Source organism: Bombus pyrosoma, linkage group LG17 (genome assembly GCF_014825855.1).
Source record: "Bombus pyrosoma isolate SC7728 linkage group LG17, ASM1482585v1, whole genome shotgun sequence".
Lineage (NCBI taxonomy): Eukaryota > Metazoa > Arthropoda > Insecta > Hymenoptera > Apidae > Bombus > Bombus pyrosoma.
Genome location: NC_057786.1, coordinates 5,205,277 through 5,229,679, shown reverse-complemented (window position 1 = coordinate 5,229,679; position 24,403 = coordinate 5,205,277). Strand labels below are relative to the sequence as shown.

The 24,403-nt window shown below is 34.8% G+C and overlaps 1 protein-coding gene across 1 annotated transcript in view; it reads left to right on the top strand.

Moving 5' to 3' along the window:
* The window catches only part of LOC122576833 (lachesin-like), a 538,671-nt gene that overhangs the window by 411,341 nt on the left and 102,927 nt on the right, over window positions 1-24,403 (top strand). The window contains exon 5 of the mRNA XM_043747665.1: window positions 5,081-5,183. Coding sequence (XP_043603600.1) covers window positions 5,129-5,183 — 55 coding nt within the window. The 5' untranslated portion in view covers window positions 5,081-5,128. The remainder of the gene's footprint in view (window positions 1-5,080; window positions 5,184-24,403) is intronic.

Below are 24,403 nucleotides of genomic sequence, written 5' to 3'. Positions count from 1 at the left end.
CTTTTTCATTTGTCTTGCTTCACGCTTCTTTTGCCCTCACAACGTTTTATAACAATGTTAACAATATACAGATAGAATATATAGCCTTTGTTTTTGATACGCCAGTATCGGGTACCGATTGTTGCTTTTCGTTAAAATAAATATACCATTATTAGATGCTCTTTTTAACATGCGAATCCGTATCCTTACAATTTTTTAGAATCTTCAACATCAAAATGTCGCTTCAAAATAGGAAACGAAGAGTAACTGGAAAAACAATTGTGACGTGGGTCTATGCGTCGTACCGTGTTTTAAAATGTATCACACTCAATTGTATTATTAATTATTAAAGTAAATTATTAAAGTTAAAGTATATGCATCGTATCTTTAAGAAAAATTATAATTTAATTATCAAAAACTTTATTGCAATATGCTTGTGTAGGGAACAGCATTATCCGTCACACATTACAGTGCTGTATCGTTTACGCGTAATTCGCGTCAAACTCTGTCGTGCAGAGAAACAGCTCCGCATAAAATTCAACCTGAGGTTTAACCTGAGAGGTTAATTTAGTCACTGTATATTGATAGGTTTTCATTGGAACGGTTTATGGTGCAATTATACGCCACAGATATTGGAACTGCCAACTCTTCCTTGGTTTGCCATTGTGACAAGTACGTCCGATTTCTTTTTAGCTTTCTTGATTCTGTTCTATAGTAATCGTTTAGCGTGTTATGGTTGAATGGGCGTCTATCTACAACTTATATCACGCTTGTATACTTTTGTTCCATCATTCTCTTATCTCCTTTGTCCTGTCCAATTTATTTTTATTTAAGTCGGCACGAAAATCTCTTACTTTTTACGTTCTAGTCACATTTTGCGCTGAATGCAAGCGAGAAAGTTTCCATTGGATATGGAGTTTGATAATGTTGTACCACTTGGCCATTTTGTAATTTTATGTAATAAAAAATATAGCTACACAGAGTTGAGGTGTTGCTTAAAGTTCCCTATAGAAAGTTTCACGCAATACCAAATGCATGTTGGCGAAAGAAGATATTAGATTTGGCCTAATTTTTTAGGCTTCCAAATTCTTTCTCGTTTTGAGTAATTTATTGGGAACGGTACATCGACACACTGATGGATTAGCAGCGGTCATCTGTAATGTAAACATGTATAGTATCGGGGAAATTCAGGTATAAATTTTTCCTCGACTATTTACAATTTATTTGCAATAAATTGACTGTACAGATATTAATTAGACAGAAAACGATGGTTGTTTAACTGGAACTAAATACAAAAATCGTACTTTATCTCAAACAACTCTCGCAACTCAACAACGCTAACGACTCTATCTCTCAAAAACGCTAACAACTCTCGCAACTCGACAACGCTAACGACTCTACTCCTCGACTTCTAGACTAACTCTGACTCTCGATTCACAGTCACTTTTCGATTCGCACACTCTGACCTCTCGGTCAACGCTCCTTGAACCCAAAATCGTCCTTCTCCTCTAGCGTTCGTTTCTTTTCTCTTTAATCTCACCACGCCGATGTTCCGCAAGAACTAGGTGACCTTAGTCACATAGGCTTTCTTCGATGTAAACTAACAACTGAAGGCCAGACGACACTGTTTTTATGATTCCATCGATCCCCAATTAGGCCTTTTTTCACGATACTACACATATGTTTATTTACATTCACTGGGTCTTTGCCGCAGCCAATCTCGACAAACATAGACACATTTAACTATAATCTTTGAAGCTGAAGATCATTTCAAAGTAACGTTATCATACATACCTGGACGTATTTTATAATCAGCTACACGATAACAATAGAAAAGATGAAAAGAATGTAATGCGTTGCGTGCAAAGAAACGTTGATAACCTGGTAAACTGTGCAAAAGCAATCTATTTTTTCTTTTTTATTTGGAAGAATTTACATAAGTAAATTATTTTGGCGTGGTACTATAACGTGTATAATAGGTGATTATCGCATGTTTGATTCTAGCTGAATCTAATGTTTAAATCTAAAAAGCAATCTTGGCAAAGAATTATGTCGCATATTTGTCCCGCGATATCCTTCAAATTGCGTATAAAATACTTTTACATATTTTTCGATGAAACGCTGAATTGATTTGTTTTATTCTCCTAGCTCCTAACAATATCATTTACATATATCACTTCGTTATACAGGGTGATCGGCTACAATTGCAAAAAGATTTAAGGGATGATTCTTGAAACCAAAGTAAAATGAAAATAACTTGCCTTATATAAATCATAGAGAAGACGATTATGACGTTTAAAGACGTAAACCATCCTATGCGTTTTTTAAGAATAATTAAAATTAAAATTAGACGTTATACCTGCCTAGTCAATAAACTCCATAATTCCGCATAATTCATGGAATTTTCGAGTACAGAGGATTAAAGTTTCCTCTAATTCTTTGCCTCCATAAATAATTACTAAATAATAGCATACACGAACAATGTTTATACAAATTTCACACACACATCGCGATTGTCTCGTCCGTAGCAAAATCACCGCGAAAATCAACATCACAGTTCACAGAAAAATCAATCATTTTATATTACAATACATGTTGAACATGGCCTCTGTTTTCCTGCAAACAAAGTATACAATAAGCACGACACAACAATACGCAGTGTATACACTGCACACTACACGCCCAAATCACTCGCGTTGGAGCTAGATAAAAAAGATCTAAAAAATAACGAGGAATGGAAAAATAGGGCAGATGAAAAAGTTCAAAGTTAAAAATAAAAAGAAATCTACAGCGGAATAAGTTAAGCCTGTACTAAATCTACAACTGACTCCAACTTTATGTTTATAGAGTTCTCCTGACGTTTCCCTTTAATTGTCGAAAAGATTCTGCCATTCCAGGATTGTTCTAGCCTTTTGCCAGATTTCTAAAATCGCTAAACATGTTACGCAACAAGGTGGTAGCGGAGAGTTCAGTCGGAAAGAAAAATTTACCATATTCTTCGCCAACGCTTTTGTCCTCTTTGCAAAATGAAATTAATCAGAAGCAGTTACGATAACTGAGGTGTTTCCTTTAGAAGCACGGTTAGGTTTATCTATTGAGAAAACGAACAGGCTGCTCACCAGACGTGTTTGAAGATGGTTAGAACTACATTGCAACGACAGTATCATTTCAGCAACGAAAACGACACAACTGTCTACAGAAGATGTCTACTATTATGTCGCGATATCAGTCAAGTCAAAGATACACAATGTAATATACAAAATTCAATGCGACCTTAACTTTTTGATCAGAAAAAATTTGTCAGAAATTTTTCATATTGCAATTTGTAGCCGGCTAGAAGCTGATTCATCTTTGTTTGAATCTTCTTTTTGTTTTCTTTTTGTCAGATTACCGGAAATCCCTGAAAAATCGTGGCAACAGCCATAGCATACGCTCTGTGAAATCTCAACTTCTGCAATCACTTTGCTGTTAAGCTACATCACAAATAAAGAAATACAGTAGCTCTTTGAATTGAGAGCCTGGTGATACGTCGCAGGTTGCTAGATGCAGCAAGAGGATTGCACTGGTGATCCAGTGGAGAATCTATGGAACGACGATTTCTTGTTTTCAGCCAGATGGCTTCGTTTTATCGCACGCGATAAAGAACGCACAGAGACAGAGTTTGCATCCCCAAAAGGGACCAAATTCTGCAAAAGATGATACCTACAGCAAAATACTGACATTCGCGGACGATACGGCTGTGCTAGTCAGGCACACTGATTCAGAAACGACAGTCACATTACTACAAGAGCATATCGCAAAAATAGAAAAATGGTTGCAAGATAAACAAATGAAAGCAAACCCCAGTAAATGCAACCATACTATATTTACACTACGAAAACGCAAATCATCAAATATCCTATTGAATGGCACGCACATAACACAAACAAAGCAAATTAACTACCTGGAGCTCCGCTTAGACCCACAACTTACATGGAAGCAATATATTAAAACAATTACAGACAAAATATGGAAAAAAAGAAGACTAGTCTAAATTCTAAACTCAGCGTAGAAAATAAATTAAAAATTTAGAAAACGATAATAAAATCAATTTGGACGTACGGAATACCAGTATGGGGGGCAGCAGCAATGAACCGCATAAATAAAAATAAAAAAGCACTCGGAACAATAGTTAACGTCCCATGGTATGTCAGAAACGAGGATTTACGCAATGACTTAAAAGTATCAGTAGTCAAGGAAGAAATCGGCAGATACGCAAAAGAATGCAAAGAAAGAAGGCTGCTGAAACGAACAAAGAAGAAAACATGCCACCGATCTCGCTACAGAAATAAAATAGACAAACTGGAAGAGGGTATCCTCCTGGGGTTAGCCATCTGCATGTTATTTAGTAATAAAGTTAGGAAAATTTACCAAATGTCTAGCTGGACAGATTGTAAAGCACAAATTGAGAATAAAAAAAAAGAGATGATACCTGAAATTTTTTGCGCGTACTTATAAAAATTCTTATAAAAATCTCCAAATTTGTGGAAAACAGATTTTTTTCGCATATGATAACGATCCTGGTAATCGGATCGCAAAAATTTTAGAATGAGAATTGTAGGCATTAAAAATATCTATCAAACGAGACGTCACACGTTAAGATTGATTGATTCGTTGATCCATAAGGGAAGAAGGATTTTATTCTAACCATGTGCTCTTTCTCTATCTTTCCAGTCTGTATAACAGACCACAATAAGTACATCTCTATATATAAACATATTTGATAAATTTTTCATTAATATATTTAACTAAAATGTTTTTCACAATTGCTAAATATTTTCTTCTTAGAAGAAATAAATTGCATACGATTTTTAAGTTGCTAGACATTTTTAGTTAAAACTGGTACACTGGTAGTTTACCTTTGTTTTATTAATGCTCTTTTACAGGTATCGCGTTTAATTCTTATTTACTTTATGAGGAAAGGTCTATAATAATCTTGTATCTATAACAAAGTTCCATTTCGTCGTTCTGCTGTTTAAGTATTCGACACTTAAAATATATAAATTTTTCGATACGGCGAAATAAGTAAAACAAAAACAAATCTAGTCTTGTCTACTTTCAGATCATCAAGTAGTGTGCCAAACTGTCATCGCAAAAGTGGTTAATTCTCATGGCAGCACGGAAACTCGCAGCCCTCTTCACCGCAGTTCTGCATCTTTGCTTATGTGAGTGAGTTTTATTTTCTCCGAATAACTGATTACTGATTTTTCCACAGTATATTCAAAATCACACATCGCCAACTTATACTTGTAAATGTCAAATCACATTTGCGATTTAACAGAAAGCACTGATCGTTTGAAAATAAACTCCGCGTAGACGCACGAAAGAAACGAGAATAGCTGTATGGAATAAATTAAAATTTCGCGTTACACAATTGCATCGATTACTGTCGATTAATTTTTAGGATGAAACGACGGATATATCGGGTAGTGTATGAAAATTTACATGCGTATCTTATAAAAGAAGTCCAAGTTTAATTTTATTACTCGAATGACATCTAGAAAGTAATTACGATGATTAAAAAGAATAGTGATTAGAATTCAGTTTCATCGTTGTTATTAACAATGATCAGAATAAATATATTTTTTCCACTACAGCACATAATTAGACTTTTAAAGCAGTCAATACGTTTAGTGTCACCATTGTACAGTAGAATAATTACGGGAGAGGTGCGTCAAAAATTGAATAATAAATACTATTTGTAAATATTGTAATAGAAAATTTTTATAGGGTTAGGTACCGTTAGTTGAACATTTTATGCATTTTTATTGAAATCAGCTAAAGTTTTAATGTATACTAATGGGGTCAGAAGAGAGCTCCGCCCGATAGTCGTTAAGCAATTTATTCTGACCTTGAATAATGCACGATCCGTGCCGTCTATGCCCGAAGGACCACCTAATTACGACGTATTGGGAACGTTATACTAATTGTGTCTCCAAAATGAGACTAGCTGAACTTTACAACGTGGTGAAATTTACCAAACCGACTGAAGTTTGGTCCTTTTGCTTTTAATCTGACTGATGGCTTTTTGGCTTCTGACTTCGACTCGAAGAATCAAAATTGTTACGCTGGTCACATTCCTCCCACCCAGGAGTCATCCTCCTGATCTAAAATCTTCAAAATTGCTAATTAGCTCAGCATCTCCGCGAGACTTTGCGGCTCTCTCCCAGCAATCCGTTCTTCTGCAGTGGAGGTAAAGTGATTTCGGGTATCATCGAATGTGGCCTCTTCCGATTACTGTGAGAGATCCTCTCCAAGTCTCAGCAATTGATGCCAGTATTTGACATCAGCGCTTGACACCAATCGAAACCTTTCCGAATACTTAAAGCCAATTCATCGGCAAGTCAGACCAACCCGGAAGCATCTGCTTCCATTTATTCTATTTATACGGAACTGTTTCTCCGTTTGAGAAGTCCATTCTGTACAAATATATGCAACCGTTTCCATCAAAGTTAGGTTCAAGGCCCATTTAGCTGAGATTAGCACAGGATTGCCTCCCGAGCAATTTTTCGAAAGAGTCCATCAGGGGCTGTTCTCTCCCCTCTCCTAGTAAAGAGTAGGGGTACGACAAGTGGCGACACTGTTATTCCTAATTGGTTGTTACAATGACTACAGACAAGCGGGATATTTGAAATGACTAAACTCGACGTGTCTTTTTATTTCGCTTTACTCTCTATCTATATATTACCAATAATGTTTTCCAAATTATTTAAATCAAACTTATAGGATTAAAAAGTTAGGAGATAAGAAATATAATGTAATTATGGCTTCGTAAGTGACATATTCCAAATATATCACAAAGGTATAAGTTTCATAAATAAGTTACACAAGTATTTATTACAAATAAATATGTTACAAGTAATTTACAAAGATATTTGATATATTCTCAAGTCTAAACAATTTTGCGACTATTGGCTCGGCATTGCCGATAACCAGATCTCACCACAGGGAAGTTATTGTGAATGGAGATTCGTAGAAAGTTTTCACGCAAGTTACCGATCGTTACTGAAGCTTGCCGAATGGACATTTAAATTGGTTGTGTCGTTTCATCTCTACCTATAAGTTGTTTCTTTGCCAGGAGGGTTGCCTTTTTTGTTATATATCCCTACTCTTGCCGCTAATGCATGACACCATTGGCTGATCGTCACATTATTGTTTTTAATTTCTGCTTGTCAGTTGTCAGTTTGTAAACTTATTACGATTGCAACCAAAATTTATTCGTATGCCGAATAACAGAAAAGCGATAAAAAACAGTAAATACAGGATTAACATTAAACGCTTAATATTATAACGTTGAAAAAGTAGACGTATTTGGTTATTAACATTTTACAGAAATGCAACATTTAACGATCTTATTCACGTTTTTCAACATTTCAAAAACATTTTTATTTGTTTCTTCAATTATTATTCAATCAGCTGAAAACTAACTTGCAGACGCATTTAATCACCAAACATCCTAATTAAAAAAATTTTTATCGTAAATAATAAATAATTTGGGAGGAATGTATAATAATACTTTGCCAGCGTATTCTACGCATAAAAATGAGAAAAAAGTGTCATACAAACGTAGGCTCAAAAATGCTTTGTTAAAAGATAATAACTAAAGTTCGAAATAACGTTATCCGGCGTGTGCGAGACTCGATAGAACTAGAATACTTGAGCTTTTTTTCACAAATTAAAAGGATTAGCTTACTAGATGAAAAAGTACTAGAGTTTGTACAACTTTTTTATCAGAGCCTGTAATGAAAATTTAAACTATACGTACTGTAGATTTATGTGAGTTATATACATGCTGAAAATTTTATCGAAATCGGTTGATGCAGAAACAAGCGGTATGCGTCGAAAGGCGTAAAAATCTTTAGATTTATTACAGTTATAGGCCAAAAATCGTGGCAAACTGCGATTTTCATCATTTTTAACCGTTTGTAGCTCGTAGCAACGTTAACCGATTTTGATGAAATTTTCAGCGTGTACATGACTGACATACATTTACCAAACATATTTTCTACGTATATAACTCTATCTCTATACTACAAATGTGTTTGTCAACGCTTACATTAAAGATTAGATGAACTTGTCGAATAGTTCCATTCCGAACAACTTTTTTCTACACGTATAACGGGTGTCCGGTCTTGGTTTTTGATTTATACATAAAACTATGTTGGTATGATATATGTGCTTTCTTTGTATATTTTATACATGCAATCTTTGTTTTAAATCGTCCGTTTATACCGCCACCTTTGAAATAACCTAACCCTACCTACCTCTTTCCATTTGGAATTCAGTGGCAGGAATTTTTATTATTTTTTCCATTGTTTATACACCACTATGAAGATACTGAAGAAAGTTTCGTTAAAATTCATGAGGAGGTAACACATCGACAGATTCACGCGACATACAGTCGGAGACAAAAGTAAGTGGACAGGCAGTGGAAGTCAGTATGAATAAAGTTTAATCGAATTAGTACTAGTGTTATATACTTTAGTTTTATTTATTATGTGCTCTTATGCTACATAGATTATTTAGTAAATAATTGAAATTAATATTCACAATTTTTTGTAAACCAGCTTTATTTAACGAAACTTCACTGATATATATTTTCATTATCCACCATTCGTCTTTGTCCACCGGCTGTATATGATACCGAACGTACTTCTACGTTTAATTCGATTTTATTTCTTTAATGATAAAATCATCGGTATTGCAGGTATTTAGTACCGGTTGTGCGACACATACGCATAGACAAATTACCTTATGGACCTCTGTGGCTCAACGTGACTACCATACCGACGTAGAAATTCGATATTGATTTTAGCGTCCTCTACTCGTAAACGACAGTCACATGATAAAGTACTTGTTAAAGAAGTATTAGCAAGAGCCAAACAGCATTCATGTGTAAATGCATGTGTACCTATAGAGAGTGGAGACGTTTGATTCGTACGATCGAGGCAATTGCAGACTCGATGAAGTGACGATTTGTGTCGCGCGAATATTTCTTGGATACTTTAATAATAAGTATATGTTTATATTAAATTACAGGCACATATATATAAAGAAATAAGCGATTGAAAAAAGTGGCGGTGGCGTTGCATGCTCGCAGCGAACAAACATTGCTTATATATTAAATTGAGTAGTATCAAACATTTTTATTATTAAACAAAATAATTTCAAAGTTATAAAACATCTTTAAAAGATTCTTTCACAAAAATAGATCATAGATGTACATATTTTAAAAAATATAGTTTATTGGTCACATGCTCGTAATTTGCAGCTTATCTCACGCAATAATAGTTTACATTGGGCTCATTCATTTAGAAAACATTTTTCAGTGATTGTTATAACACATGTATTTCTTTTTATCTTTCTGACGACCCATTGCATCTAAAACTGGAGGAAATTAACTGCCTGCTGTAAAGTAAAACGCAAAAAGGGGAAAGAATTCGCAAATTAATTATAAATAAATCAACTAATTGATTTTAATGAAACTAATTGCGAAGATACAGCTGCGAGGAAGTTAGTTTCATAATTATTTTACGACACTTAACTTGCTTACCTGTTTGCCTGTATCTCGCTACTGTCCCGACAAATATTCTTAGATTTTCAGTTCTTTCACAGATTTTTATCATTTTAGAGGGACCCGCCATGGAATGTATTGTTCTTAGCACAGTAAGCGTAACAATGTTTTCGTGTTCTGTTGGTAACGTTGTAAGTGACACGAAAATGGTAACGGGGTTCTAGAGCGCCAGAAATTTAAGCCAAAAACGTACATTGCGTAGTCTATAGAGATAAGTTACATATCTTTATATTTTCAGATGTAAATATAAATTATATATCTATTATAAATAAATTTGTTTTACGAGGTAAACTTTTTCCGATACTTTCAGAAACACACATAATCGAAACTTTGAGAAATTTGTTAGAAGAATGCAAACAACGAATATACCATTAAACAATTACGTAATAATCAAACTAAAGTTCACACCTCATAGTATTATAGAAAAGTAGCCAAATGCTAATTCTTCGCACATATTAATTTAAAGTTACCATTTCATCGTAACGAAGCATCTTGCGCAACTTAATCATAGCACAAAGGATATAACCTAAAAAATACGAAAATGGTACCGCGCTGGGGGTAACCATCCACATGCTATTCAATCACATGTTACAACATTTTACCTAATGTCCCACTGGACAAATTGTAAAATTAAAAACAGACAATAAAAAAAAACTTAATCATAAGATACGTTTGATAAAAAACATAATTAAAAATGTTACAGAGAAACTGCTCCCACTACTTTTTATCGATCTTCAGAAAACAAAAAAGAATCTGTGGCATCGAAAAAATATTATTATCTCATTCCAACTACTATGATCAAACAAAGAAACCAATGCATCAGGTGGTAGGAATTTGGCCATGCAAAAATTACTGCAATAAAATTTCAGTCTGCGTGAAATGCCAAAAATCACTTCAACGCAAAACGAAACACGAAAACAAATACAAAAGTAGTGTCGTACGGAAAGTTCTACAAAATACAAAATAATATATCTACTAAACTGGTAGTTTTTCGCAATTGGTACGTTAATAACTTTTTATAAAGAATCGCGAGCTGCATTGAACAATGTATTAAAAAGTATATGATCCTATTTTCTAGAAAAATATAAGGTTGACTTTATGCTCCCGGCTACGGAAAAACTGGCCAACCTTGAAGCTATCCAACTTTTATCTGAAACATTTTCCGATCAAATTTAATAATAATAAAAGTGCTTCAGCTTCGCCTCTTAGATGCCTCAGCATGTGCGTCAATTAAATAACTAAAATTTGTCAATATCGAAATAATTGTCAACATTTAAAAATTCATGAAAGAGGGGCGGTGAGCAGAAATTAAATTTGTATCACGATCGTCGTGGTAATGCGATTGCAGATTTATGAAATCATACGATGAAATTCGTGAAATCAAATGGTGTTATTTCATCGTCGATGTACTTGCAGAATTTGATGGAAATAATTTTTATATTGCGGTAGAATGGCGTCGTAACGACCCTGCAACAGCAATGCATCGTCATAGTTGGGCGTAGAGGAGTTTGTAAAATCCACTTAAATCCAGCATGATTTAGTTGGGCACACGACCTCTGAGCTGAATAACGGCATAGCCTTTTGAGTAAGTAACAGAACCTCAGGCTTTTTAGACCGATAGGAACGGTTAAAAGGCTATTCGCCACACGGAGCCACTGCCACTTAGTTATGGTACCACATGGATAAATATAGTTTGTTGTTGCGGTATTTATGACGGCCACGTCGCCCTTCTCGTAAACCTATTTCTCTATATTATGAGAAATCACATTTAAGGATTTATCCAGTGGACTTTCAACGAAATGTAATTACCGATGCGCTAGCTCTGTTTGAAATAAGCAGAAAAAGCTATTCAGGACTAATCAGGTTAAGATTGATACTTGATAATTTCGTTCTAGAAAAAGGTAAAAATACTTTTGCATCAAACTTGCTACAACATCGATGCGATTTGCAGTAATTCACAAAGTAAAAGTGCGTAAAGATATTGTTACATAATAGATACAGAACTCGCTTTTTGCGTTTTGTGTTTTGTTTCGATGTCGACCAGTCGCCGGAGACTAAAAGCCAAGTCCAAACTCAACGACGGAGCTCGGCGACTCGAAGTTGCCAATATCGTAAATATTGTCGAACAGAATGAATGTCGAGGAAAGTGTTGTACTCACAAAGTTGCTTTCAAAGAAAAGGGAAGAAAATACCGAGTGCATTTCTTATTAAAGGGAAACCGTACAAAAAGAATGTTTGCCATGCTTCCTAACGACATTAGCGAACATGAAAATAAATTCTTTAGCTTCACGAGATTGTCGATTAAATCGTTCGATGAGATGTTGAGCATAATAAAACTATCGATAAGGGACGTGGCTGCGAATATGGGATAGTGTTTGCAGCTTTCTTGGCGATAACGGAAATAGCTAAGAAGAAAATGCAACAGGCCCACTGAAAATGGATGTGAAAAATAGCACAGAACAGCTACGTGCGCATCGTAAAGCTGCCCAATTACGTGCAAAATTCTGTTTCGTCTGCAAGAAAGTTGCTCGTTGTGTAAACAATGTGAATACAACTGTTTGATTCAATGCACTTTGTTGGTCGCCCAGATGTTGCAGTTTCTGAACCTACTGGTCGCCACGCACTTGCCCTTATACGCAGTAGAATCTCCTCTTACAAAGTATGTCTGAAATAAAAAATTTCTTTGCAGTTAGTCGATAGTTTGGGGCATAACGTAGTATGATATTTTTTGACATTCGTCAACTTTTGATTCGACTACACAGCTGTGAAGAGGTCACCAACGAAATTCCCGAAAACTGTAATTATTGTTTATTATCTTATTGTTTGTTTAGTTAGTATTTGTAGTAGTTTGTTAGTAGTTGTTTGAATTGTTAGTATTGCATTTTAATACTTTTGATATTTTTTAAATCTATATATGTATATATATTTATATAATACGGTGCTATTTATATTTATATAATGTGGTGCTTTCTTGTTGCATTGCAAAGGGCGATGTCTTGCCTTCGATAAAAAGGAAATTAGCTTTTCTCTTGTGACTTTATTTTTTAAACAAGGAAAAAAATGAATAAAAATAAACATGAATTAATACAAACTATAAAATTGTTATTAATTCGTGAAATAAGATGGAAAAACAGTAAAAATGTCGACTTTTAAATGTTTCAGATAAGTTAGAAGAATAAGCTGATTTGTTAAAACGAATAAAAATATGTTTGTCAATTAGTTTTGAAATAATATAAATAAAGATTTCATAACGGTATTAAAATTCATATGATTTCAAATAAACATCCGATTTTGCATTGTATCCCAGAATAATTAACTTACAAATACGGTTAAAAAATAAGTCTTATTGATTATTCCGCATCAACAAAACTACAAATGTACGTCCAAACCGAATAAAATGAAAAAATAACCAATAAATATATGATTTTATTCGGAAAATGTTTTTACCGCGTTTGAGAAAATACTCCACTGCTCGTCGGCGGCCAACAATACATTTTAACCATTTTTCTTGTATTCTCCTATCCTACATAGAGCTGCAAAAAAACACACACAAAACACTTACAAATTGTAAACGCATACGCGCAGTTGAAAAAGTATCCGTGTGCCGCTCTATACCATAACAATTGTACAGTGTTGTACAATTTCAACAGAAAAAACAATAAATAGTTTTTGCATCATTTAAACACTCGAGAAAATAATATTTACTAACGGTTTTTGAACAGGAAACAATAGCTTAAAAAGGTTTGAACGTTAAAAAACTCTTATTTTACTGTGATATATTCTTAAACAATCACTGTCCAAAACCAAAAATGTACAAAATAACTGTAAAAAATTAACTGCCAACATAAACGTAATGTTTTATGCTCCAGGTGTAATCTGTAAATAAATGCACGGTGTGTGTGCGTAAATCAAAACTCTCACACATGCATCACGTGTTTATGTGCTAATATTAATTTCGTATAGGTATAATATGTAATATTATATATGTGTATATTTCATATACAGGGTACAAGTGGTACAAACGGGCATGGGTAGATTCCTTATGAAAAGATAAACCAAAAATGTACAAAAACGATTTTTTCTCGTAGGTTCGTTTTCGAGAAAATTAACGTTGACAGTATTATGAAAGATACTGATTAATTAATGCTGTGATTGACGGGCGTTGAACTGGAGAAACTAATTTTTCTCATTTTATGCTTTTAGTATCAACCTATCATTATAAACATTCCAACAGATATTTAATAATAGAAAATGTTTCTTTGGCACAATTTTTAACATGGGAACTATAGCTCCCATGTGATCGTGGGATTTGTCTTTTAGGTAAATCCTTAATCTAAGCTATGGTTCCTAAAAAAAAAAATATTCCTTATTTTCAACGTTGTTATTATTATTATATTATATTAGTCATTTATTTATCATGTTTATTCGCAAATTTTATTCCCCGATTATAACTATTTCGTTTACATATATAGACATTATAGTAACATATTGTGATATTGACAAAGTAGGTAAAAATAAATTTCTGGCCGTGTTTCAAAAGAAAAATACCTGAAAATAATAACGATACTTGCTCCTAAAATATTTGAAATCATCGGCAACTAGTACCAGCTCTTCCTTTACATGTCATTGATGTAGATAAATTCGCCTGTGGTTATGGAAGATGTATGAATTCCCTGCACAATGGCTCACAGAGGGGCATTTGATTGGAAAGGCCTGGACGCTACAGTTCCCAAAGCGGCCGCGAATGTGTTAATGCGGAAATTACAGAAATTATCGTTTATCTTGTCGTAAACAGAACGTTACTCGCCGAATCACGGAAGCGTGAACTAATGTCAATGAATTTTGAATCCATATGTGTTCAAGTATCTGTATAGTATTTTTCCTAACTGTTACGAATATATGTTCTTCAAATGCACAATACAAAAAGTACGCAAATAATGTTACTCCATGGAAAAGATCCAGCGGAACGAGCTGCGGTGACCCTGCAGAAGAAATGAATCATCATTTTACCAAGATCAACCGTGATATTTTTAACGTTTATGGTCATAAAGACAGGAACGAGACACTCTAAGTGTCGCAAGTATCTCGCGCTCGCGAAGAGTTTTCAAACTGAATTTTCTCCAAAACTAAGCCTCAAACAAGAAATTGTTATTCTATATCTTTGAATTATTTTTTTACAAGGAATCCATCCATGTCCGCTTATGTATACTCATCCGCTGTATGTATGTTCATCCTTACCTTGTTGTTGTACCTTGTTGTTCTCAGATTGATATTCTTCAATACCACTTAAAGGTTTATAATATTCGGTTAACAAAATATAATATGTATTTATAACATGAAACTCCTCGAAACTTCAACTATGCACCGAGTTTTACCCAACAATTCCTTACGTGTAGGAAATTGTCACCTTATTTCTTTCCAGTGGTGGAGTGCGTTACGATACATGGCGACGATTTCAATTATATCTTTATCTTTACTCAAACTAGATAATTCGACTCCTCTTGAAACTAGATGCGACTCATTGTTTTTGAAAAGATTGGCGTTTCTATATAGGAAAAAGTTGACCAGTAATCATATATATTATCTGTACGTGTCTGTATATATATGTTTGTACATCAATATAATTTTTTTTTTTATTTGGTAGTTTATTTACAATCAATTTTCATTGAGAATTATAAGTAACTTTTTCTGGCGTGGCACTGTAGCTTGGATTATAAAAGTTTATAGCATGTTCGATTCTAGTTGAATCTAATGCTTCGATCTAAAGGGTATTTTCTTTTTAGTCTGCGGATCTGATCCGTCGTGTCAAGTAGTTGGGTAATTAATGGGTTATGGTGGTTGTTGACTCTTACATTATATCTGTTTCTCAACTTGTATATTTCTTCCTTAACCGTGGGTATCTTGAGGTCGCGATGGATTGTTTCGTTGGTAACATACCAGGGTGCATCTATCAAGGATCTTAGAGTTTTTGATTGGAACCGTTGGAGAATTTCCATGTTGGAGTTACTCGCTGTTCCCCATAGTTGGATCCCATAGGTCCAAACAGGTTTTAATGTGGCCTTATATAGTATTATTTTGCTCTGCGTGCTTAGGTTGGAACGTCGGCCAATGAGCCAGTAGAATTTGTTAAGTTTAGCCTTGAGTTGCTTCGATTTGTCTATGATGTGTTGTTTCCATGTCAATCTCCTGTCAATGTCCAGAGTCATGCTCAGATATGTGACTGAATCCCCGTTAGGAATTGTAACACTGTTAGTGGTCACCTGAGGGTAGGTTTGTTTTCATCAATAGAATTAAACCCAGAAACTTTTTCATTTTTCTCACTGTGACATCAATCTATCTCAATGATTTATATCCTTTATATTTGTTTAAAACCGGAGAGCAATATCTATTTGTTTCTGTTGTTCAAATAAATCATTTTCAGCCAAGGAACAACCGAGTTATTTTCAATATGTTTCCTCGATCATGAGCTATCGTGTTCACGATTGGAGTTCGAGCATAAGCTTCTAGTTCAGGTTCCATCATTATTTTCTGACCAATTATCCACACCATCGACGATATTGTCGGAACTAACTATATCATCCTCCGAATCGCTCAAAAGTATTCGAGGATTGTCTTGATGTATGGGAATAACAATACTATCATTTTCGCTAAACTCATAATCACGTACCTGTATGTCGCTATCTTTGGAACAGTCTGATAGTTGGCTCATGAACAGTTCACTTACATTTTCACATTTTTAACGGTATTTTTAGTAAAATAAAACACTATTTAGTTTCAACAACTGTAGCAAGTGAGGCTCGGTGACGGTTATGTAAAAGAGGAAAGCTTGTGATGGGTGTGTTTAGAACATGAGAAAACCCGCTTACCCCGTGTTTCACCGTAATGAGCAATAATCCTAAGGAGCGTCTCAATTTCAAAAAAGCTAATAAGTTTATTGCGGGTCCGAGAAAATCTGTTTACAGAGCTGACCATCTTGGCCGAAGGATGAATTATAATATGCTTAGGTCACAGGATGTAACTTATACTTTATTTGTTAATACTTATTTTTTACACCTTACACCATTATGACTTTATTTAGTCATAACTGATAGTGTAACTTCTTAATTAACCCTTAGAGTGCTGAATACTCGGACACTATGCCATCCGTACGGACGGCACGCTGCCAGCGCTGACGATCGCTGTGGACTGAATACTTTTTCGCTATACTGAACTCTGTTGATTGACTATTCAAAGCGCAAATCGCAATAAGTTATAGTAATTCTTTTGCACGAGATTAAATGATTCAAGAGCGTTATTTTTTACTATTAATTATTTATTATAAACATTGAAATTCACAATAAACTAGAATTTTGGTAGTAAACTAGAAAACAGTAAACTAGAAAACTAAATTTAGTAAATATAACACAAGTTAATAATTCAGTTGTGCGTGAAAAATTTCAAAACAATTATCGATACATAATCTGACATCGCATTTTCTGTCGTTCCTTCTCTTATTTTTCACACAAACAACACATTTTCTTCTTGATAATTGTGTTGTGCCGGCACGATTATTCTACCAAATGTCCAAATTGGACAAATTGTGAATGCAAAGTATTAAATAAAAAAAAAAAGAAAAGACAGTTTCTTCGAACGCGGCATTAACATTGAAATGCATTTATATTTATCTCACACAAACGTAATAGTATTACTTGTGCGTAGGTGCTTGGAAAAATTGACAAACGCATATATGCGTCCATAGCACTCTAAGGGTTAATTTTAACACCACTAAATTTGTGTATTTTATTATATACTGTACTTTATAAAAACAGAGAAAGTGGCGCAATTAATTGGGAAACAATAACTGATAATAACAAAAGAAGAAAAAGAAAATGCGCTGCTAGATTCGGTCACGCAGCGATGTTCTTCACAGAGGGAAGATCTCCCTATTCGGTTGGCTAAGTGTTAGCAATAATATTTTATAATACTGTCACGGATCAATGTGTTCAGTAAACACGGTGGACCTGTGTTAGACCTACATTGTAATCTATAATTGCTTTAATTAATTCCACCATCTTTTGATATACGACGAAGGTTCATAGGAGTTGTATAATACGGAGAACAATTAACACGGTGGTCAGAACTTTTTATAGAAGAAGAGGTTCTGAAAATTTCAAGGTTATCTCTAGCCGCGACCTCTCTACACTTATCACCGCAAAGATTTTCATTCAAGACAGTCTCCGAATACTCGTCTTACTATCCTTTCCTAAATGCAGATCCTCTGACCTGACCTTCACTATTTCAGCGACTAAGGTACAGTCATGCAAAGTCGCCTTATCAGTGAGTCCACTAGCAGGCCCGGGTGAAATGCTCTCCCCATATCTTTCTGCCCTTTTCCTCCCTTCCTTGCTTCCTTACAACATCATACTGTATTATTCTGACAAGAGAAGGACCCCAATTGGTCGATTTCGATTTTGTTGGGCAGATTTTAATTCTACGAGTCGTCAATATATGTGTCTTTAATGCTATGCGTGAAATATTCGATGTAGTGATAACTGTCGCCATGATTTTGTTGACTATTTCTGATGGTGCGACAAAAGAAAAATGTTCCACATAAAAGTGGATCAGTGTTTGGCAGGCTACAAATTGCTGCATAGAAGGTTTCCGGAGAGTTATTTTTCGATAAGATGTCAAGATCGTATTGAGGTTTTTAAATGACACATCTCGCAAAAGCTCGTTAAAATCAAAGTTAGTCAATTGGAGTCCTCCCCTTGTAAGTGTCAAATATTTCTTGTTTCTAGTAGAATAGAATATGATGATTTCAATAATCTACCTGCTAAATGATTTCGTGTTTAATGTATCTATAAAATACTCTGAAGGTGTATGGTGTCATACAGGGTATTTCACCTAACTTGACCATCTAAACATCTCTGTTATTTCTTATAGTAGAAAAAAATATCTGAGGAAGAGAATACTCGTTTGGAAGGGACAAATGTGGCGAGGGGGAAAAAAAATGTATTCTCAAGGTCACATTTTTCGAGAGATCTCAAGGTCATTTTTAAATGGCACTGCATATTTTTATTACAACACTCTTATAGCTCATAGAAAAACAAATTCAACCATATGCATGACCACATGTTCACCTTTTCGTAACCTGCAACGAGAAGATCATGTTTGTATAGAGAAAAGGCAAAGGTAAGATTTTGTATGTTTCAATGGAAAATATTTATTTCAGAAGACGTTCAAAATGTGCACCATTAACTTCAGTACACTTTTGGACTTTACATTTTCAAATACTTCTATAGTAATTGATGTACATCCATGTAGAACCCTTTCTCGTATGTTTTCCGGTGTAATGCAAGAAATACAAAAGCATTATTTTTCTAATTTCTATTTACCAATCATTGTGCGATTACCGAAACAGACTACAAGCAATGGTGTTTCGTGCTGTCAGTTTTATAAAGCATTGGGGTAATTTATATCTATTTTTTTTTCAAACTCATTTCCTTTGAAAACGAAGCTTTAAACAGAAAATGTTGTGCTTTTCTTCAGTCTATTTTTACATGTAGAATCATTATCCATTGTACCACGATTTTAGGGACACCTCGTGTGTTAACTTTGAAGATATTTTAAATATTCAGTTTTATTTCTCTTTGGGATACCATTTTTGTTTCACCGCGTCGCCAGACGCATTGTCTTTTTTTCAGATGCGTCATCGTGTTTCACACTTGGCACACTATCATCCACACATCTACACGACTCGCTCCGGTCACTACGCAACACCCTGTATATATTGTAACATGTCTAGATTAATTACGTAAGGCCTAGATTGACTTTTTTAAAAATGAAACTTATTTAATGCGCTTTGGAATTGTATGCATACAATAGCTCAATACATTTTTATATTGTAGTATAAATGAATTGAAATCATCCCCAATTTCTCGTGACAGAAGTACACGGTGATTTATCAAAAATTAATATTTTTTTACACCTTTTATTTATTTTTTAGTTTATTATTTAAAAATATTTTTTTCGAATATTCTACATTAGTAGAATGCCATTTCTCTGTCAATCTATTTTTCAGTTCATTAACGATGTATTTATTTAGAGGTTTTATAAATGTAGTATCTTCAATGGAATATGATGTTATTATATCCTAATATTTGTAATTTATTTACAATGAATGAATTGTACAAATATAGACAGAAAAACGATGGTAGTTTAATATGAATTAATCGCAATAACACGCTACAATCTAGACAACTCTCGACACAACGGATTCAACGTTCTCTCTCACGCGGACCACACTCTCTCGACAATGCTAACAGCACTATATCCACAACGCAACTCGCACTCTCTGACTTCTCGATTCACCGCCTTCGACTTCTCAACTCAAACTGCCCTGCTCTCGCACGTCTTTTGTCTTTCCGTAGACCCACCACACACGTGTTCTGCGACCGCTCGTGGCCAAAGCCACGTAGACCTTTTTTATGAAACTATTCATTTGAAGGACCGACGACACATTTACGGGCCCATCGGCACCTCGGCTCTCGGGACATTGTTTATGATTTAAAAACGCCTCGGCTCTCGGGACATTGTTTATGATTTAAAAACGTCTCGGCTCTCGTGACATTGTATGTGGTTCACCCGCTAACTCCTAGGCCTTATGTCCGCGATACTACATAAATTCTAGAATCAAGTTCATCCCATGAATTCCCTGTAGAAGGTAGATCTGAAAATTGGCATGGAAAACGCGGAACATACATGAAATGTAATAAAATTTGACAATTTATGGGACGTATTATATGTATGCAGTGATATGCAGAAGTTTCCAGTCAGATAGATTTTCACTTTACGTATAAAACACGATATGTACACGATATGTTCATTTCACGAGCTCAAAAGTTTTCCTCCACTTGCTTTTCTTGACTTATGTAAGATCTGTTTATCTCTACATGTATTTATCTGTCAATATTACTTACTAGTAGATGGTTAAAGCTATAAAACGTGTGTCGAAATGCTTCTGTTCAAATTTAGGAGCAGTTAATTCGTCACAAACAAATAAATTTTCTCGTGAGATTTACCTACTATTACAAATTGGACAATTTACGATTAACGATATGGCAAGGTACAGTGCAGTTTGGAAACCAGCCCCAAAGTGGAATACCGCAAAGAATAATTGGAAAAGTTGATCGCATTATAAATTGAAAATCTATCGTGAAAATGTTGGCATATTATGCCAGCGATTCATACTAATCACTGTATTGTAACAACACACCTATACGATGAGTCTTTTGGTCTCTTGCTTATGAAGAAAACCTTCAATCGATTAAAAAAAGTCGGATGGTTTTTATAAATCTAACGTAGATTTATAATTTGCCAAGGAACGTTTGAATCGCAGAACTATTGAACTTTATATCAATAAAAATTTAATTTATTCACAAATGATAGGAGATAACATGACAAGTCATATTGGTAAAAGATATAGCATAATGCATCAAGAGGAAAACATGGCGAGGGAAATCTTGTGGTTTGGAGCATTTTCCTGCTCAAGGGATCGCCCCACTTGTGGAAATCAATGGAATGATGAACAATGTAATATTTTTGATACATGTACATTTATTGGAGTAAATAGCAATAGAAATATCGAGAAATTGGGTATTTTAACGCGATAATGACACGTTTCGAAAATAGTTAAATCGTCATTATCCTTAAAAAAATGAAACTTATGAACACCTATCAATATAGGCAACACAACGTGTAAATAAATTTCAAGATACAAACGAGGTACAAACTACCTGAACTTCGTGATCCTAATACGAAAATTTTATTACAAAATATTAAAAATAACAAATATGTTAGCGACGACTTCGTGTCGATATAATGGCAGATAGTTGGCCGCTATTTGGGCTTGCAATAATGTATGACTGGGCCGAAGGCAGGCTGCTTGAGCGAATTTTTGCAAAGCCGACAGCCGAGCTGTTTCGAGGATGCGTGAAACAGTTTGACGAAGAATAAATCGATAGAGAGGTAGACCGGACGTTGCAACGTCAAAGAATAAAAAATAGAGAATAGAGACTTTGTTTAAAGGATTTGACCACAGAATGGGCAAGGCGGTGATGGTTAGTTTTTGTTAAGTGAATTGTGAGGGACCGCGCGACATTTACGCCAGAACCTTAGAGGCGCAAAGTATTAACAAAATTCACTTTTAGCGTATATATGTAACAACGTAAATGCTTGGGGTAAATCGGACGATCGATTCTGGAAAATCGAGTTTATTTTGGGAATAATGAAATTAAATACGATAACAGTTAATAACAAATCTACTACCAATTTTACCAATTTTACCAATTTTACCTGGAAAGTTGAGAATCGATTTTCCAAGTCCTAAATTATCGTTCTTCTCTCGTGATCTATTCTATTCAGCAAATGGCTGCCGGTGAAACAAAACAAAAGTAAAAATGTCGCTTGGCGGGTAGTTTGAGTTCTGTACAATTTCCATATACATATATTGCGAGATAAAGCACGAAATTCTTTCGTAACACAAAGTGACTAGAAACTTCTGAACACGCCAAATTACCAGTTTTGTAATTAAGTATACCTAGTGTAGTAATGACAGAGTGTCGTTCGTGTATAGAACTTTGTGAATCGATGTACGAGGTTGAGAAGTAAAGGGGCAGTGTGCGTTTCTGTTCGTGCACTCACTTTATTAGCTGCCAGGTATGGAGACAGCGCATAATGTAACTTTTGCAAGGACGATGACGGCAGTAACTCGAGACGCAGCAAGCGCCCATGTGGATCAAAGTACGTACACGCCACTAATAATAATTAACCTGTTAACTGCGGAGTTTAGTTTCAAAAATCCTTTACGGGGTGCGCCGGTAAAGCGAAGCAACGACGAGTAACACGTCGACCGCAGGGTAAATGCTCCTATTATAAATTTTACGAACAGAGTAAAGCAAAACGGGCAAGGATTACATTTTTATTCGATAAAAAAAATTGACAATTCGTTGTTGGAAAAAGCTATCGTTATTGAAAACTTCAAAATTGCCAAAAGATAATTAGAGAAATAGCCGATGCATTTGGGAAAATAATCAACTCAATTTATAAAAAGTAATACACATTGTACGGAGCATAACCGATATAGCAAAGAAAATAATCAAATAATCAAACTTTCTTTTTTTCTCAAACTCTTGTTTTTATGAAATGCAAATAATGTATGTATTTAATGGATGTACAAAGGGAACATACCACTAAATGTCACTTATATTACTTTTTGCTAGAAATTTCGAATTTTTATATTAAATATTATTTTTTTGTTTTACGCTAGGAATATGCACGCCAACCGTACCGAAATAAAGTTTTGCATTGACCTGTATACGCAGTTTACTGGTTAAGAGAAAGCGACACTGCTTTGCCACTGCTGTCATAATTGCGTTTTGCTATCAGAGGAAAAAAGAAACAAATGGCGGTAAAGGAAGAAAAATTTGGAGGTTGTAGTTTCGTATATCATCGTTGTACCCATATAACCGAGTGACATTTTGTTTTCTAGAGTTAAAAGGCACGACATAATGGCAATAAACAATAAGTGCTTGTTTATTTACATAATTAGCCAAAAATAACTTGTAGCTAGATTAATCTAGGAATTATATATACGTACTCGTTAAATATTATACACAAATAGCTACCATTAAGACAATTGTGAGAAAATGTGACATTGTGACATTTGTGACAAAATCACTCTTCAAGTACTTACTTGATATCGTACACCTATATCAAGTACATTCACTCATTTGCTAATTTAGATAATCTATTTATATTTTTATATAATATATATATGTCGGAGATGAAAGGACACCAGTGCCTTTCCTTTGGAATTTTTGGAAAATCTTCTAATACTTTAGCCTAGATTCTATCATAGCCGTAATTAAGCAATTGTTGTTATTCAATCCGATTGTATTTGTTCGAGATTTGTGATAGTGGGATTGGGCTCGAGGTGACACAACTGGTCGCCGAACGTAGCCACGGTCACGGGATGGACGTTTTGCTTGACGGAGGTGTGCAGTGGTTGTATAGTTCTCCCTAGAAACGTGGTTGTGGCGACATGCGGCCTCGAGAACGGGCCTAGCCACGTGTGATTTTGCCTCGGAGGTGTTGATACAATGGGACACACGTTGTATGAATAATCAAACTCCAGGCAGAAACCGCCTAGCAACGGGGATTGGAACTTTCTTGATGCTTCCAACCAGTATATAACAAACGAACGCAATCGTAAGGAGAGGAAAATTTTCATCGGTCTATTACTCGTGCGATCACCTTGGAAAATTACATATCGAGCAGTATATACCGAGCGTTCCAGCAAACGTATTTTGTGCTTCAAAGTATTCTACGTTTAGTAAAGAGTTATCCCGTTGACCCTGGATTCGTTATCGAACCCAAGAACATTGTCAACAGCATCTCGCGTGTCTAAACACCACGGTTATTCGTCAAACTTTGTAAAAAGTCATATTTATACCTGTAAATATAATCTCTGTTGTACAAAACAATGGCTAATTCAAATGAAGAATTGTTACACGCCCTCAATTCTAACAATAACCCGACATATATTTATGTAATATTTTATTAAATTGAAATTATACCCAGATACGTCGAAACGGAAATTACACCAAGCACACCCCGTTGACCAATATGGAAGGGATAAATTTACAAATGTATGTAAATGGTACAAGAATTTAACTAAATAGTACATTGACAAAATCGTCAAGGTTAATATTAAATAAACGACATAGAATCTCGTACAGGTGAAATGATAAGCTTACGGTTGGTACCTACGAG